The sequence below is a fragment of the Gordionus sp. m RMFG-2023 genome, chromosome 4, assembly GCF_954871325.1.
Source record: "Gordionus sp. m RMFG-2023 chromosome 4, tfGorSpeb1-WG-v2, whole genome shotgun sequence".
Taxonomy (NCBI): Eukaryota; Metazoa; Nematomorpha; class Gordioida; order Chordodea; family Parachordodidae; genus Gordionus; species Gordionus sp. m RMFG-2023.
In genome coordinates this window covers 33,902,681-33,917,427 of record NC_088778.1, presented here as the reverse complement: position 1 = coordinate 33,917,427, position 14,747 = coordinate 33,902,681, and the positions used below count along the sequence as shown (strand labels likewise).

At 26.4% G+C, this 14,747-nt stretch overlaps 1 protein-coding gene across 1 annotated transcript; it reads right to left on the bottom strand.

The window, feature by feature from the left end:
• Positions 1 to 2,213: 2,213 nt before the first annotated feature.
• Positions 2,214 to 9,585, bottom strand: LOC135927863 (insulin-induced gene 1 protein-like). Its single transcript, XM_065464089.1, has 5 exons — positions 9,370 to 9,585; positions 9,201 to 9,325; positions 4,398 to 4,564; positions 4,055 to 4,154; positions 2,214 to 2,365 (listed from the first exon to the last, which is right to left on the bottom strand). Exons 1-5 carry the CDS (start codon positions 9,551 to 9,553, stop codon positions 2,327 to 2,329), a joined length of 615 nt encoding a protein of 204 aa, XP_065320161.1. The 5' UTR covers positions 9,554 to 9,585; the 3' UTR covers positions 2,214 to 2,326.
• Positions 9,586 to 14,747: the final 5,162 nt, after the last annotated feature.

The following is a 14,747-nucleotide window of genomic DNA, read 5'->3' as shown; positions in this document are numbered from 1 at the left end:
AGTCTCACATGACATCCGTATATAGTATATCCATAATCCTCCTAACTTTGCTATAATTAAGCTAGATTTAAAATGACTTCAATAGTATATTTCGTTAACATTTCTTAAATTGCTATTAATTTCCTGATTATTCAAAATTCCTAGAAATGTACCATGGTATATACAGCTCACATGTTATATAGTCTCCGCCGAAAACATTCAACAAGGGTATCCACTAGTTCGCTTTAAACCTAAATATCTGGTAATCTTGAGGATGTAACTATCTGTGGTCTTCGACCTAAAATATAAGTTTTAATTTTCTGCCAGGTCTAAAAATTTAGGATTAATTAATTTGATTCTCTGATAACAATCTACCAGAAATTGTCGACCTCAATCAAAAATACCAGTCCATCAGAACCCTTATTTAAAAATTACAAATAATTTTAAAATGCTTATATATTCCTAAAATATTGCATCTTTTTACCTCATCGTTTTAATTTATATTAAAATATTTTTATAAAAAATTTTAAACCTAAATTTATCTATGGTAATGATATGTGACGTTACTACACTTGCAAAAGAACACACAAAATTTATTAAAAATTCCTTCAAACCCATTATTTTTTATTATATATAAGGGATCAGATGATGATCCGATCTTCTATATATCATCTCCTCAAGAACGGAAGTCTACCTGTCTTTAGAAATGAGGATGATCCTTGCTGGATTCGAACCCAAAACTATCAGATTGTGTTACACTCACTGCGACTTGGTCATAGGCGCTACTCGAAAGTATCGAATTAAAGATAAAATCAACGATTTCTAATATTTTTAATAAAACGCATAAAAAATCAATAACGTTCATTCAACGCTATATATATATCATTACCCATTTATCCACGCATAACCGAAAATTAGCCCAATTACCTGGAAAAAATGTAGTGAGGGATTTTTCTCTCGAAACAGATTTTCCTACAATAGTCCCGTAATATCGAAATCTCTTAATTTATCTTCTTAATCTCCAATTCTTCAAAACGAATATAAAATCGGTTGTGAACAATAGTTGGACCAGCCGAGTGAAAACTTGGGGAATCTATTAACCATCGGAGTAACCTTAGGTTAAGGACTAGGGTGCGACCTCGTTTAACCTCACATTTGCATGAATTGTAACTTCTTAGTAAGCATTAAGGGAAAACATAACATAGACTAAACTGCCCCAAAAGCCAAGATCGGCAGAAAGGAAACGGCCCTTTCAAATCAAACGTCTTTTAAAAACTCGGACTTGCGATCTGTCAACTTATAATGGCTAAAGACATTACGATTTGGCAACTATCCTCTAGGGCCATGGGTATTGCTTAACCATCTCAACTAATATTAAGAGAAGCATGCTTGCCATAGCAGAGACCAAAAAAATTAATAAATATAAAAAGCTTTGAGAATTTTATATTCTCCTCAATTGCAACTTCTATCAATGGATTGTTTGCACCTAACATGTTCGTTTTTTAAAAAAAAAAATTTATCTCATAAAATAAATATAATTTGATTATTGTTCCTTTTTAGGAACACAATCATTCTTTTTTTTAAATTATGTTATATTTAATTAAACACAAATTTATAGGAGTTTATTATACCAATAAATTTCAGGATTAACACAAATAAAATTAGATTGAAGTTATGCGAAAAGCATTTCGACGAAATGTCATTCAATGGCGTCTGATACATCTGACTAGTTTTGCATTTTACATGTGATTACAAAAAATAAATTGATGCCATTGGACAAGCTCTAGACATAAAAAAAAAATAATAATTACTATCATCTATCCCCATTTGCTATTTCATTTTTTTTTTCTCCAAAATTGCAGAACTCCGAAACATTCAAACTTATAAAGTAAATTAGCTTAAAGAAAAACCACTACATGAATGAAATGTATTCCTAATAATCACAAATTTATTAGATATAATATTGTGTTGCGCGGTATTTAATTTTAGTTCCACAACGTCAAAAAAAAAATTATTTTAATATTTATAAATAAATGATGGGACAAATGCATTAATGTCACAATACTTAATTTTAAAAAAAATAATATATATATATATAAATGATTATAATGTTTAATTTGGTATATCATATATTAATTTATATTTTTTTTTAAACTATAATCACAACAAAAAAATAAACTAAAATATCATGGATTTATAAATTTAAATAATAAATTCTTCCAATTTTTTTTGAATTATTTATAATATACTATGTATCTAAATTTGTAAAAAAAAAATATATAATTTATTTATATCTATCAAAAAAAAAAATTAATAATATTCATTCATTTTTTTTTCCTTCCCGATCTTAATCGTCGCCATCTTTGTCATACTCTTCGGAATCGCACTAAATATAATTACAAGAGTAAAAAAAAAAATTAGAATAATCAATTCTAAAAAATAATAAACAGAATTTGGAATTGGCTTCACTAGGAAATATTATTTAATATTTTCAAAAGACGCTTCTTGGTTCCTGATGCCAGAAAAAAGTTGAACGTTTTACATATATATATATATAGTATAGCAAAAGTGTTCAGGTTCAGATTCCTGCAAATTTTAAGATGAGTTTCCCTTTCTTAAATTTTACCAAGTGTTAGATAACCAGATCTAGTGTAACAGTATTATTATAATTCTACCCTAATTCAATTTTTAGAAAACGATCATCTTAAATTTATTTTCTCGCATGCCATCATAGAGAACATTCTAGAGCTCTGCGAATTCGGTCTGTCAGAAGCTCAAATAATTACAGAATATTTCTGACCGGGCTCGGGAAACCGGGCTATTATGGTCCGGCTCGTCGAGATTCTGGTTCAACTCCCGATTTTAACCTTATGTCATTTAACTATTGAGTGGTCTAGCTGAGCATGATAACCTGCAAAGATTATAAAATTGTTGACAAAAAGGAAGATGTTTAATGACCTGTTTCTTCAAGTAGCACTCCTATTTTATTCTAAACTATGTTTCTGCAAAATTTTACGTATTTTTATTTTATAAACTTTTTAAGGTTCAACTATTATTTTGTGGAGTCAAAAGTCCATATTTTAACTCTTCATAGAAAAAAAATATATATTTTTTTAAATATATTAACTTGAAAACAAAGTTTACACTAACATCTAAATATTGATTATTCACTAAAAATTAGAATATAATATTGTGTGGCTCCATATGTGTTTTTGTTCAAGCTAACTTAGAAAATGACTCTTAAAGTTTTAAATCCGTACTCTTTGCTAAAATCTATTGACCAAACTGAAAGAAAATTGTCGCCATCTTAATTTTTTTCCTTCCATCTCTTCAAAGAATAAGATCATTATTTCCGTTATAGTTCGTAAAGATACGTTAAATCTGCCATTTCACCTCAAGCTTGTTATAGCAACCTAATCATCAAAAAATTAAATCCCGTGGTTATATTTGTTTGCAAAGAGCTTTAAGAATACATTTTTTTTAAATTTCCTGGTGGAAAAAAATATCGTTTTTCGACATTAAAACGTATAAAAAAAAACATATGATAAACTAACTGAACTATCTCTAAAGTGTGTAAGATACAAAAATAGATAAATTTGTTGTGTACTGAATATATTTTACTGAAAAATGATATGAGGAGCCGAAATAACGATTTAACTAGGCAAATTTTTTCAGGGCCTGTTATCTCATTTTCTTTTCTTCGATATAAGGGAAATCGAGGAACAAGAACTAAAGATGAAAATAATTTAGCGTTGTTAAACTGTTCGTTTTGAGCCGATTTTTTAAAAAACGGGGAAATACAATATTTTATTCCAGAAAACTATTACGCAAGCCTGAAGATTTTGCTCATAAAAGGAACAAAGGTCTAGACATGTATCATCGAAATTTTCGAGGCGCCAACAATATTTTTCTGGCTTAAAATATTGAGTTAGCGAGCTGTTTAAACGACACTATGAAAATTTGACAAAGTTTTACAATAAAATAATATATATCAAGAAAAGGGGGATATTTAATTTAAGTGTTTTTAAAAGAGCGATAACATAGTGTATCGAAAAATATTTATTTTAAATAAAACCATGGCCAGTTGTCTACCGATGTTACCGATGGTGACCGCACCCGAAAAGAATATGCAGGGTAACCAGGAACGAACGTATATGAAATCGGGTTCTGTGTACCTGTATAACATAAAAGGCATAAATTCATTCATTTATTTGGGTGAGGGAGGGAGGGGGAGGGTGTAAATAATTCAAAAAAAAACTATGAATTATTGGTCAAAAGTTCAGTCCTCCATAACATTCGGTCCGTCTGGACATTTTTTTAGGCATGAAAGCCCGCTACCCGGTAAAATTACAAGTATTTCAGCCAATGAAACCATTTTATTAAAATTAGCGGTGATTATCTTGACGCTCGTTATTTACTCGTATATCCCGTTGTACACCAACAGCTGACAGATGAGCGTAGTTATGAAAGCTATCACGAGTCCCAATAAAAAACCGATCCTGGACCTGTCAAAAAGCCACCAAAGTCCTACCGAAAGAGCGGCTAATGTCAGGGAAAATTGCATGTTGTTGGCGAAATCAATTTTCTAAAAAAAATTTTTTTTGACGATTATGGAATAACGCTATATATCAAAGATTTGCTCGATGGCGGGAAGGGAAGGGGGAGAGGAGAGTTATAATATAAATATCCACTAGATAAAAAAAAAGGAAGTTTCAAGAAAAATATTTTTTTTAACGTGAAATCTTTGATTAATTAGGTTTCAAAATTCCAATAATTACCAATTTTTGAATCATAATATTTCATTTTATCGATTATATAAATAATTATTAATTGGACAGATATAGTATTTAAATAATTGGTCAAAGAAAAAATTCAAAATGGAAGCATATTTAAATAGCTAGAAAAAAAAAGAGAAGGCATGAATGAATGAATCTTCCGAATGTCAGTTTTCCTTACTTTAATAAATAATTAATGAGTTTTTTTTTCATTCTAAAATGCAACCATTTATTATGTAAAAAAAAATGACAAACTAATTATTTGATAAAAAATGACCTCGAGTTTTTTTAAATTAAAATCTAACACTTTCTACTTTTATTTTTCATTCTTTCCTTTCGTCGTAATAACATTATATAAATAATTTGTTTAATGTAATGTAATGTAAGTAATACTTAAATTATTGGTGAACAAAAAAAAATATATTTTTCCGATTTTAAGTTCTTTTCTATTCTCTTTCTTTCATTCCTTCTTTCTATTCTTTGAACTAAAATGGCATTCGTGATTTGATCGTAAATAATTTCCTAGAAAACAATGGATAGAAAGATTTGTTTAATTGAAAAATAAATTAAATTTAAATGGGAGTTAAAATTAAAATATAAATCGAACTTACTTAATAATGAAATCGTTTTTAAATGTCGTTTCAAAAAAAAAACAGACGATACAAATCCTCGTTGAAAGAAAATTTTGTAATATATTTTAAAAAATCGTTTGGAAGTATAAATCTAAACTCTAATAATATTTCAAGGGCAGCGGTTGAAAAATGGCTGCTTTATTATGCAATTTCTTTAATACATTATCTTATCCTTTTTTTTGTAAGATTATGCTGAATGATTAGCAATTTCAAAGACTGGTAAATGACTCAAGTATGAAAACCCTATTTTAAGTCTCTTTTTTTGTATCACATTCTATCATTTATTCAATAAAATAGGCGTTTAATAGTTCAAATTATCGTATCAGATCTTTTCAACGAATAATTATTTAAGGTATCGATATAACGCGAAGAGATAATTTCAAGGAAACCTTACCGATAATTAGTAAAGATGAATGCGTTTCAAAGGAAGGCTTGATATGTGATAATAAGGTTAGAAAATTGTTAATGAATAAAGTTGCAGTTATAGGCCTGCCCCCAATCCTTCTAACTATTTGTTTCCGGTTGAAGGTGGTAAACCTTAATTCGGGACTTCCAAAGGATAATAGCTGCATCATTGAAATAATCAGGTCTTTTTCAATACTTTGATCCATTATTTTACTACTTATTTGAGGATAAAAAGTATATTCTTTATTTTAATGCTAGATTTATTATATAAATTCACGTGATTTTTAATCAATCATTAAATTAATGAATATAAACACTGGCAATAAAAAGCAATTTTTTCATGCTATGACTGTAAAAGTATATAGAAGTTATAAATGATAAAAAAAATTCCCCAGGTATAGATTACAAGAATCTCAGTTTGTTGTAATTTTGGTAATATTCAAATTTACTAGATTAAGAAAAACGAAAGTTAGGCAAATTACTTTTAAACAAAATTACGAAGCCAGAAGATATTCAAATCTACATAAGAAAAAAGAAATAAATCTCGATGCAAATTGAGACTATGTAAATGAGGATTAAAGAAAAAGAATATATAATGGAGAAATTATGATGCGAAAAATAATTAATTTTTGAATTTGAATTTTTTACTTTTATATTAATTTTATTTTTCTTTTTTTGTTGTTCACTTTGTATTTGATTATAGTTAATTATTGAATAAAGATTTATTAGCATATTTTAATATTTAAGTATATATATTTTTTTATTTTATTTTTTTAGGTTCTGATTTCCAATGTCAAACATCTCAATTGTGACAAGTTTATATACAGATTTTAATCAAAATTGAAAGAGGTAGGCCGAGAATCATGTTTCTTTGATCAGTTTGACATGGAATAACCTAGAAGAGGAAATTGAATAGTTTCACCTATAAGATTTGATAAAAAAAGAAGGGCATTGACCATCAGAGGCTAGTAGGCAAATATGCAAGAGCTGCACAAATTGTTATTCCGGATTTGAATGCATAAAATATCTCTATGTTTAATTATTATATTCCTTATCATTCTATATTGTATCTTTTTTTAACATATGAATTATTCCAATGATGACAAAACAATAATGTGTCTATATTTAAATAAGTTTTACGGATGAAAAAAATTTTGTTCAAGCAAAAGGGTTAATATTTTTTTCAATTTATGTGATAATTATGTATAATTTAATATTATTTTTTATTATATATATTTGTAATTCTATTGATTTTTATTAAAATACTTATACAAATATGATAAAATATTATTAAATAAAAAAATAGTAAAATATATCAAAGTTTAAAAAAAAATTAATACAAAGCATGAGAAAAATTTATTTAAAAAAAAGAAAATAATTTATTAAAAGAAAAAATTTTTTTTAAAAAACAAAAAATCAGGTGGCCAGGTTGGGTCAGGATGTTTTAAATATTTGGTAGTTAGATCTAATTAAAGAGAAGGCAATTTTCTACTTGAGTTTATAAAATGGAGAAAGGTATGATTTTTTGATTGATTTGGATATTATTTTGTAGAGATTTAATGCCACTTGTCCAAAAGAGCAGGTTGATGTAGCTACTATGGGAACAAAGTGGTTCACACATTAGGTGCGAGTAATTTTGATTTTTTAGAGATTCAGTTAAGGGGATCGTGCAAATTATCAGATAGGGCCATGGGATCAATGCAAGTAAAATCCCTCATTAAAGGCTTTCCCATTAAAAACGGTATGATTGTTGTGCCATCTGGGCGTTTTTTATCTAAAAAAGATGTCAGTTCTAAAATACAAGAAAAATTGGCTTTAGTTCAAAGAGTAGCTATTATTGAATTTATTTTATCATGTTGGCTGATTTTTGATATAAATTTAAGTGGAGAGTGTGTCTCCCATACGCATCTGCCAATTGATAGCATTTAATGCAAGTATATTGGTTTAGGAAAGGAACATCCAGGCCTAAATTGATTGTCTAACGAAACGACTCGTTATCTATTTTTGTTATTTAACCCTGTATTGCATGTACTATGTTAGAATAAAAATTTTTTTGGCAAACTAGATTTTTTATTTCTCTCGATACTATTGATAATCTCATGGCTCACATTTCGTTTCTCCCATTGATTTATTATAAATCTTAACAATATTTGGACATTTTATCATGATTTTTTCTTTTTTTTCCTATCATATCTTTCACAGCTATTAGAGGATGTGCACCTACAAAAGTGCTTAATAAAGTCACAGCACAATTGTTGTGCCACTTCACTGATTTACTTTCCTTATATAGAATTCATACGAAATCAAGAAAATGGTACCATAGAATTTTATTTCATATGTTTGACATGTTACTTATAAATTTATGGTTGCTATATAAACCTGATTGTAATAGTATATCAATAGCACACAAGGATCGATTAAGTTTGTACAATTTCAAAATTTCAGTGGCGGAAGTCCTTTGCAAATATGGCAAATGCACTTCAAACAATATACCAAAACGAAAATTAGTTCAAACTGGTTATCGGGAAAAATGTAAAAAAGGACCAGCCCAATATTTACCACTTGAGGAGGTTAGGAAAGACCTCACGGCTCATTGGCCAAAATATAATGATAAGAAGGGTAGATGTAAAATGCCAGGATGCTTATTTATAACAAAAGTATCTTGCAAAAAATGTGGTGTATATTTATGTTTTACGCCCACAAATAATTGTTTTATAGATTTTCATGAAAATTAAAATGTTTAAACATTTAATATTTGTTGTATTTAAATAAAATTTTATATATTTATAATTTAGAGTACAATAAAAATTATTGTGGAAAAATTGAAATTTGTATCCTTAATTGCATAATGTGTATTTAAATCCACATACCGTTCATCTTCTAAGAAATTTAGAATTTTTTTTAAAAAAGTGAGCCATGAGATTATCAATAGTATCAAGAGAAATAAAAAATCTAGTTTGCCAAAAAAAAAATTATTCTAACATAGTACATGCAATACAGGGTTAAATAACAATAAAAAAATGAGAATGGGCTTGTGAATTATTAGCTAAACGTTTAAATTTCTTTGAATCAAAATCCAGGTTTCATTATTTTATAAAATAACAAAAATTGATGAATAAGTTTTTAATTATAATAAAAGGGAGAAGTGATCTTCAAAATAATACCAATCTTTTGGTTATGGTAAATTGATATATATTTCAAATATAAACATTTTCAATAAAAATTACAAACCCCAACACATAATGTAATTTTGATACAATAATTAATGATGTGAATAATTCAATATTGCATGGATATTGATCTATTGTCTAAACTACCTATCAGTTTACCTTATTTCAATAAATAATACTATCATATTTTAATAATCGTTATATATAAAATTAAATAATAATTATTATATTAATCCTACCACACTAGCATGATTTATTCCAAAAAATACTGCTACACATCTCATTATACTTGACCATTCTCTTGTGTGCATTAATTTTTCGCCAAATATTTCATCAAGAAATGGGTACAACAAACCAACTATGACTATAAAATAAAAAAATATATAGGTTATGCTTATTTTGGATTACCTGCAACAAGCCCACATGAAGGAGGAACCCACCAAACGGTGTAAAGTAAATTTGAATTTGAGCCTTTTGGAAATATAGTGATATTTCTTTGTACTTGAAGAAGATTTAATATTAATGATGTTAGAACACCAATTGTGAATAATATACTAGCCCTTATCAAGCATGAAAATTGCTTATAAAACATTAGTTTTAAAAAGTATGCATGTTTGAATATATATAAAAATAAAACTTGTGCTAAACATTATTCGGTCGATAGATAACTATGGATTAAGATATTTTTTAAATATAATATTATTATTGAATAAAAATGTTAGTTTCATTTTTATTTATTTTCTTTGATTTTTATATTTTATTTTTTTCAAAAACTTCTTTTTATTTTTTTTGATAACGCTGCCTATATTTTTATATTTTATTATTCAAAATTAACTTATATTTCATTCTAATACTCTTCCATTAATATTCAAACAAACTTATGATTTATATTATTTATTTTTATACTTTTTTTATGTTTTAGATTTTTTTAGTTATTATTCAAATATAATGGATTATATAAACGCTATGAATTCTTATAAATTTTAATAAAATAAAGTTATGTTTTTTAACGGATTCTCTCAAAATTTTAAATAATAGCCTGTATAAACTGTATTTCATGAAAGAAAATATGACCTTTCTCTAATGAAATAAATTAATCTTGTAGAAGTGGTTCTTCTCAATTCAGGAAACCATTAGAAAATATTATATATATTCAAAATGCATACTTAGGAATGAAAATATACAACTTACCTGTGTGAAAACAAATGGGGCATATTTTTTTAGAAATTAATGAGATTTTGGAGATATGATTTGCTTCAATTTGGGAAAGAAATAGAAGATATAAGAAAGTATATTAAAGATTTATCAAAATCAAATACAAATCTTTTTCACCAATCTCTTGTGAAAATATGGTCTATTTCTTTAGAAACATAGATTTTAAAGATATGATATTGCTTCCATTTGGGATGCAAATCTGACATAAGAAAAATATATGCATACTTAGGAATAAAAATCTTATACAACTTTCTGTATGCAAACAAAGATGGATTTTTTTAAAAATTAAATTAGATTTTGTAGGTATGTTTTGCTTCAATTTTGGATGCTAAAATAGAAGATATAATAAAATATATTTTAAATTTGAATTCATATTTATCAAATACAAATCTTATACACCTATCTTTGTTAAAATAAGGTTTATTTCTAACATATTTTTTGGTAATGTGATTCTGCTTTCATTTGTGATGTAAAACCGACATAAGAAAAATAATGAATATATATTTAGACATTAATATAAAGTAAAACATATAGCTATAACATTTAATTCTTTTTTAATTCATATAGGTGAAGACTTCATATTTATACCAGACTAGTTCCAGAAAAATTATGTACCATGATTGAGATAGTAAAATATTTGAAAATACAAGAATGGCTAAAAATCGCCACAGTATTATAACTTTATTTTACACTATTATGTATAATTATAATATATTTCATATTTTGCTTTTTCATAAATTTCTCGGTCTAGATACATGTAGTTATTAATATTTAACATAGAATATATCTATAGTACTCGAATATGTTAAACACTAATATAATCTAATATATATAATAGCCCTAATCAAGAAATGAACGTTTTCGTTTAACCTTAATGTTAATTTGTATTTTTAATATCAACTTTCCTATCATCTTAATAATGTTATTTTATTTTTGGCACTTTCCTATCATCTTAATGTAAATAAATCGAAGGAGACTATATATCTCAACGTTAAATTATTATTTTTTTTAAAAAGTGAACTTATAAAAAAATTTTTTTATTACATCAACAAGATTCGAACCACTGATTTAACGATGGATAAACAAACCAGGGATGAGAACCCTCCTTCTAAAAAAATGGATTCGCACTGAACCCAAAGGCTCAGGTTTAGGTGGGTTCAGGGTTCGGAGATAAGAAAAATAATGATTTATTAAACATCATTTTTTTAAAAAAATTTATTTTAATTAGTATCACCCAGAGTTGGGCAGTACCGCGAATACTTGTATCTAAGATACAAGATCCTTTTGTATCTTGTACTCAGTATCTTTTTGACATTTTTAATAAGATACTAGTATCTGTATCTAAGATCCTTTATTTTAAAAAAGAATCTTGTATCTTTTTCATTTTCATTTTCTTGACAAAAGATACAGATACAGATTCTTTTTAATATTCATGTTTAAAACATTTACATATCACAGAATATAACTTTATTTTCTTCGTGGAATCATGTATTATTTTCCTTATTTTTTTCCCGCTTATTTTAAATATATCGATAACCAAAATTAGCTGGAAATTTTACAGTTCACAAAGATAGAAATATTAAAAATAACAACACCAAAATTAGATAAGTAAAGAATATATATTTTATATGTAATATTTTTTAATTTGTAGAATGATTAACAATAACAATCATGAAGAAGTTAGTGAAGATGAAATTATGGAAATAGGTTCTCCTGAATCAAATCCGAATCTTAAAATTCTAGATGGAAAATTTTTTAAAGTTATTCTAGTGGAAAAGGACAAGGTTCAAGCTGAATGCCAAATTTGCCCAAGTAAAAAATTTTTAAAAGGCTCAACAAATTCCTCAACAAATTTTGTTAAGCACATTAAGGTAGGTATATTTTTTATTATATATAATTATTGACATAATAATACCTCCTTAAGTCCCTCTTAGATAATTGTTATTTAAAGGATTTTTATAGAAGATGTTGATTATCAAATTAAAATAATTTTGGATATATATTTTATTTATATAATTATTTTAGCAAGTTCTCTTATTATAGAAAATATATAAGCAACAATTGATGTATAAGATGAGATAATTTTCTTGCAAAATCATTACTTATATATATAAAATATGTAAAATGGTGTACATTTATATTACTCATAACTTTTTCTTTTATACATTTTATATTGATTAAATTTTGTAAATAAATACTGTAAAATAATTGTACTTATATTTTAAATAAATAAAAGTAACTAATAAAGTTAAATTCTACCATAAAGTTCTCTTATTATAAATATATAAGCAACAATTGATGTATAAGATGAGATAATTTTCTTGCAAAATCATTACTTATATATATAAAATATGTAAAATGGTGTACATTTATATTACTCATAACAATTTTTCTTTTATACATTTTATATTGATTAAATTTTGTAAATAAATACTGTAATATAATTGTACTTATATTTTAAATAAATAAAAGTAACTAATAAAGTTAAATTCTACCATAAAGTTCTCTTATTATAGGAAATATTTAAGCAACAATTGATATATAACATTAGATAATTTTAAATGGCTCTTAATAAAATAATTATAATAAAGTAGTAATGATTTTGCAAGATATATTTTTAAAAAATCTGGAAGAGATTCAAATGATATTTATAAAATGATAAATTAACTAAATATGATATTACAAACACAGAATAATATGTTAGAAAATAAAACTAATTTAAAAAATACATAAATATCATAATTCACAAACAAGTAATGAAAAATACTTATTAAAGATAATGAATAAAATAAAACTAAACTAGTACATATATTTTTTTTATTAGAGATGCCATTTAGGCATATATGCTGAATACAAGCTATATTTAAAACAGCACAGAAAAAACCAGCAAATTCTAATATCAAAAAAAATGATTCAACCTAATATATCACAATCCTTTAATGCAATTAATAAAATAAAACCTACAATTACCCAAAATAAAATTGTTAAATTGTTGAGCCTAGTTGACAGCGTCTACATGACAGGATTTTTACTGGATGCTAACCCCCTTCAAAAACCTATGCCTACCCCCCTAAAAATTCTCGACGCCTTTGGCGGCGGTGTCTCTCTATTATTATTTTCACCTTTTTAATTTATTGATACTCTTTTCAGAAAATTAATAAAGGATAACTTAAATTAATCTATCTTTACTACCAACTATCGATATTTTGTGAACATAAAGAATTTATTTTTTAGATAATAAATTCAATTAAAACATCCATTATTTGCAATGAATTAATTATTAAGCATTATGAGCTTGCTGAAATATCTAAACCTTTTAAATTACATTATAAAGAATAGCAGAAAGTTTTATTTGGAAAACAATGTGTATGATTGTTTGTAATATATAGATTTGGTCGATGAATTGTATTATAATAATTCTATAATAAAAGTATTAATTTTTACAGAAAAATAGATAACCCCCTAAGAATTTATCATACCCCCATTAAAGCAGCCTACCCCTTCAAAAAACTAGGATGCAAACTGTTTCTACCCCTCCCGCTCATGTAGACGCTGCTAGTTGAACAGCCTGAATTTGTTACAATGATGGAAGGTTAGATAATTTATATATAGATAAATATTGATATGTTACTCTAGATATTCTTAGTAACATTGGATCATTTAAAAATTTTTCGAGGAGGTCTTTGCAGAGAAGAATAGAGGAAATTTTTGAAAATCATGTACATACTTTAAAAAGTACTTTAAAAGCTCAATCATATATATGCACCACGGCAGATTTGTGGTCTACAAAAACCCATAGTTTTATGGGAATAACAGCTCACTGGGTAATATTAATATCTTATTTAATTTTTTCAAATAAATTATTTTTAAAGATAACACGAGAAACCCTTGAAATGCAATCAAGAGCCTTGGCATGTAGAAGAATGCCCGGCACCCATTCATTTGATAAAATTGCTGAGTTATTGGAAGAAGTCTATAGAGAGTATGGAATTTCTGATAAACTAATTGCTACCGTCACAGATAATGCATCCAATTTTGTCAAGTCATTTAATGAATATGGTGTGAAATTAAATGTTCTTGACAATGATTTTGAGGATGATCTATTAGAGTTTAATGAAATCAATGATGGTTAGTACAAATTTTTTAAAATATTTTAAAAATCTTTATCTTTAGATGATATAAACAAAATAATATTACCCAGGCACATCAGGTGTGCCTGCCACACTTTGTCCTTAATAGCAACTAAAGATATTATTTCATCAATATCGAGCGCAAAGAATCTTGGAAGGATTCATTATGGAGTAATGGGGAAATGTACAAAATTATGGAATGCATGTGGAAGGCCCAAATCTTCTGAAAAGATAAGGGAGATAACAGGTGGTTATCAGCTAAAGGTTCCATGCGTAACGAGGTGGAACAGTTTGTATGATAGTATCACTTCATTACTAAAATATAGATCAAATTTAAAATTATTATTTGAATCAATTGATTGTCCTATTTTAAAAGAAATAGATATTGTATATATGGAAGAATATTGTAAAGTTTTAGGCCCAGTAGCAATTGCATTAGAC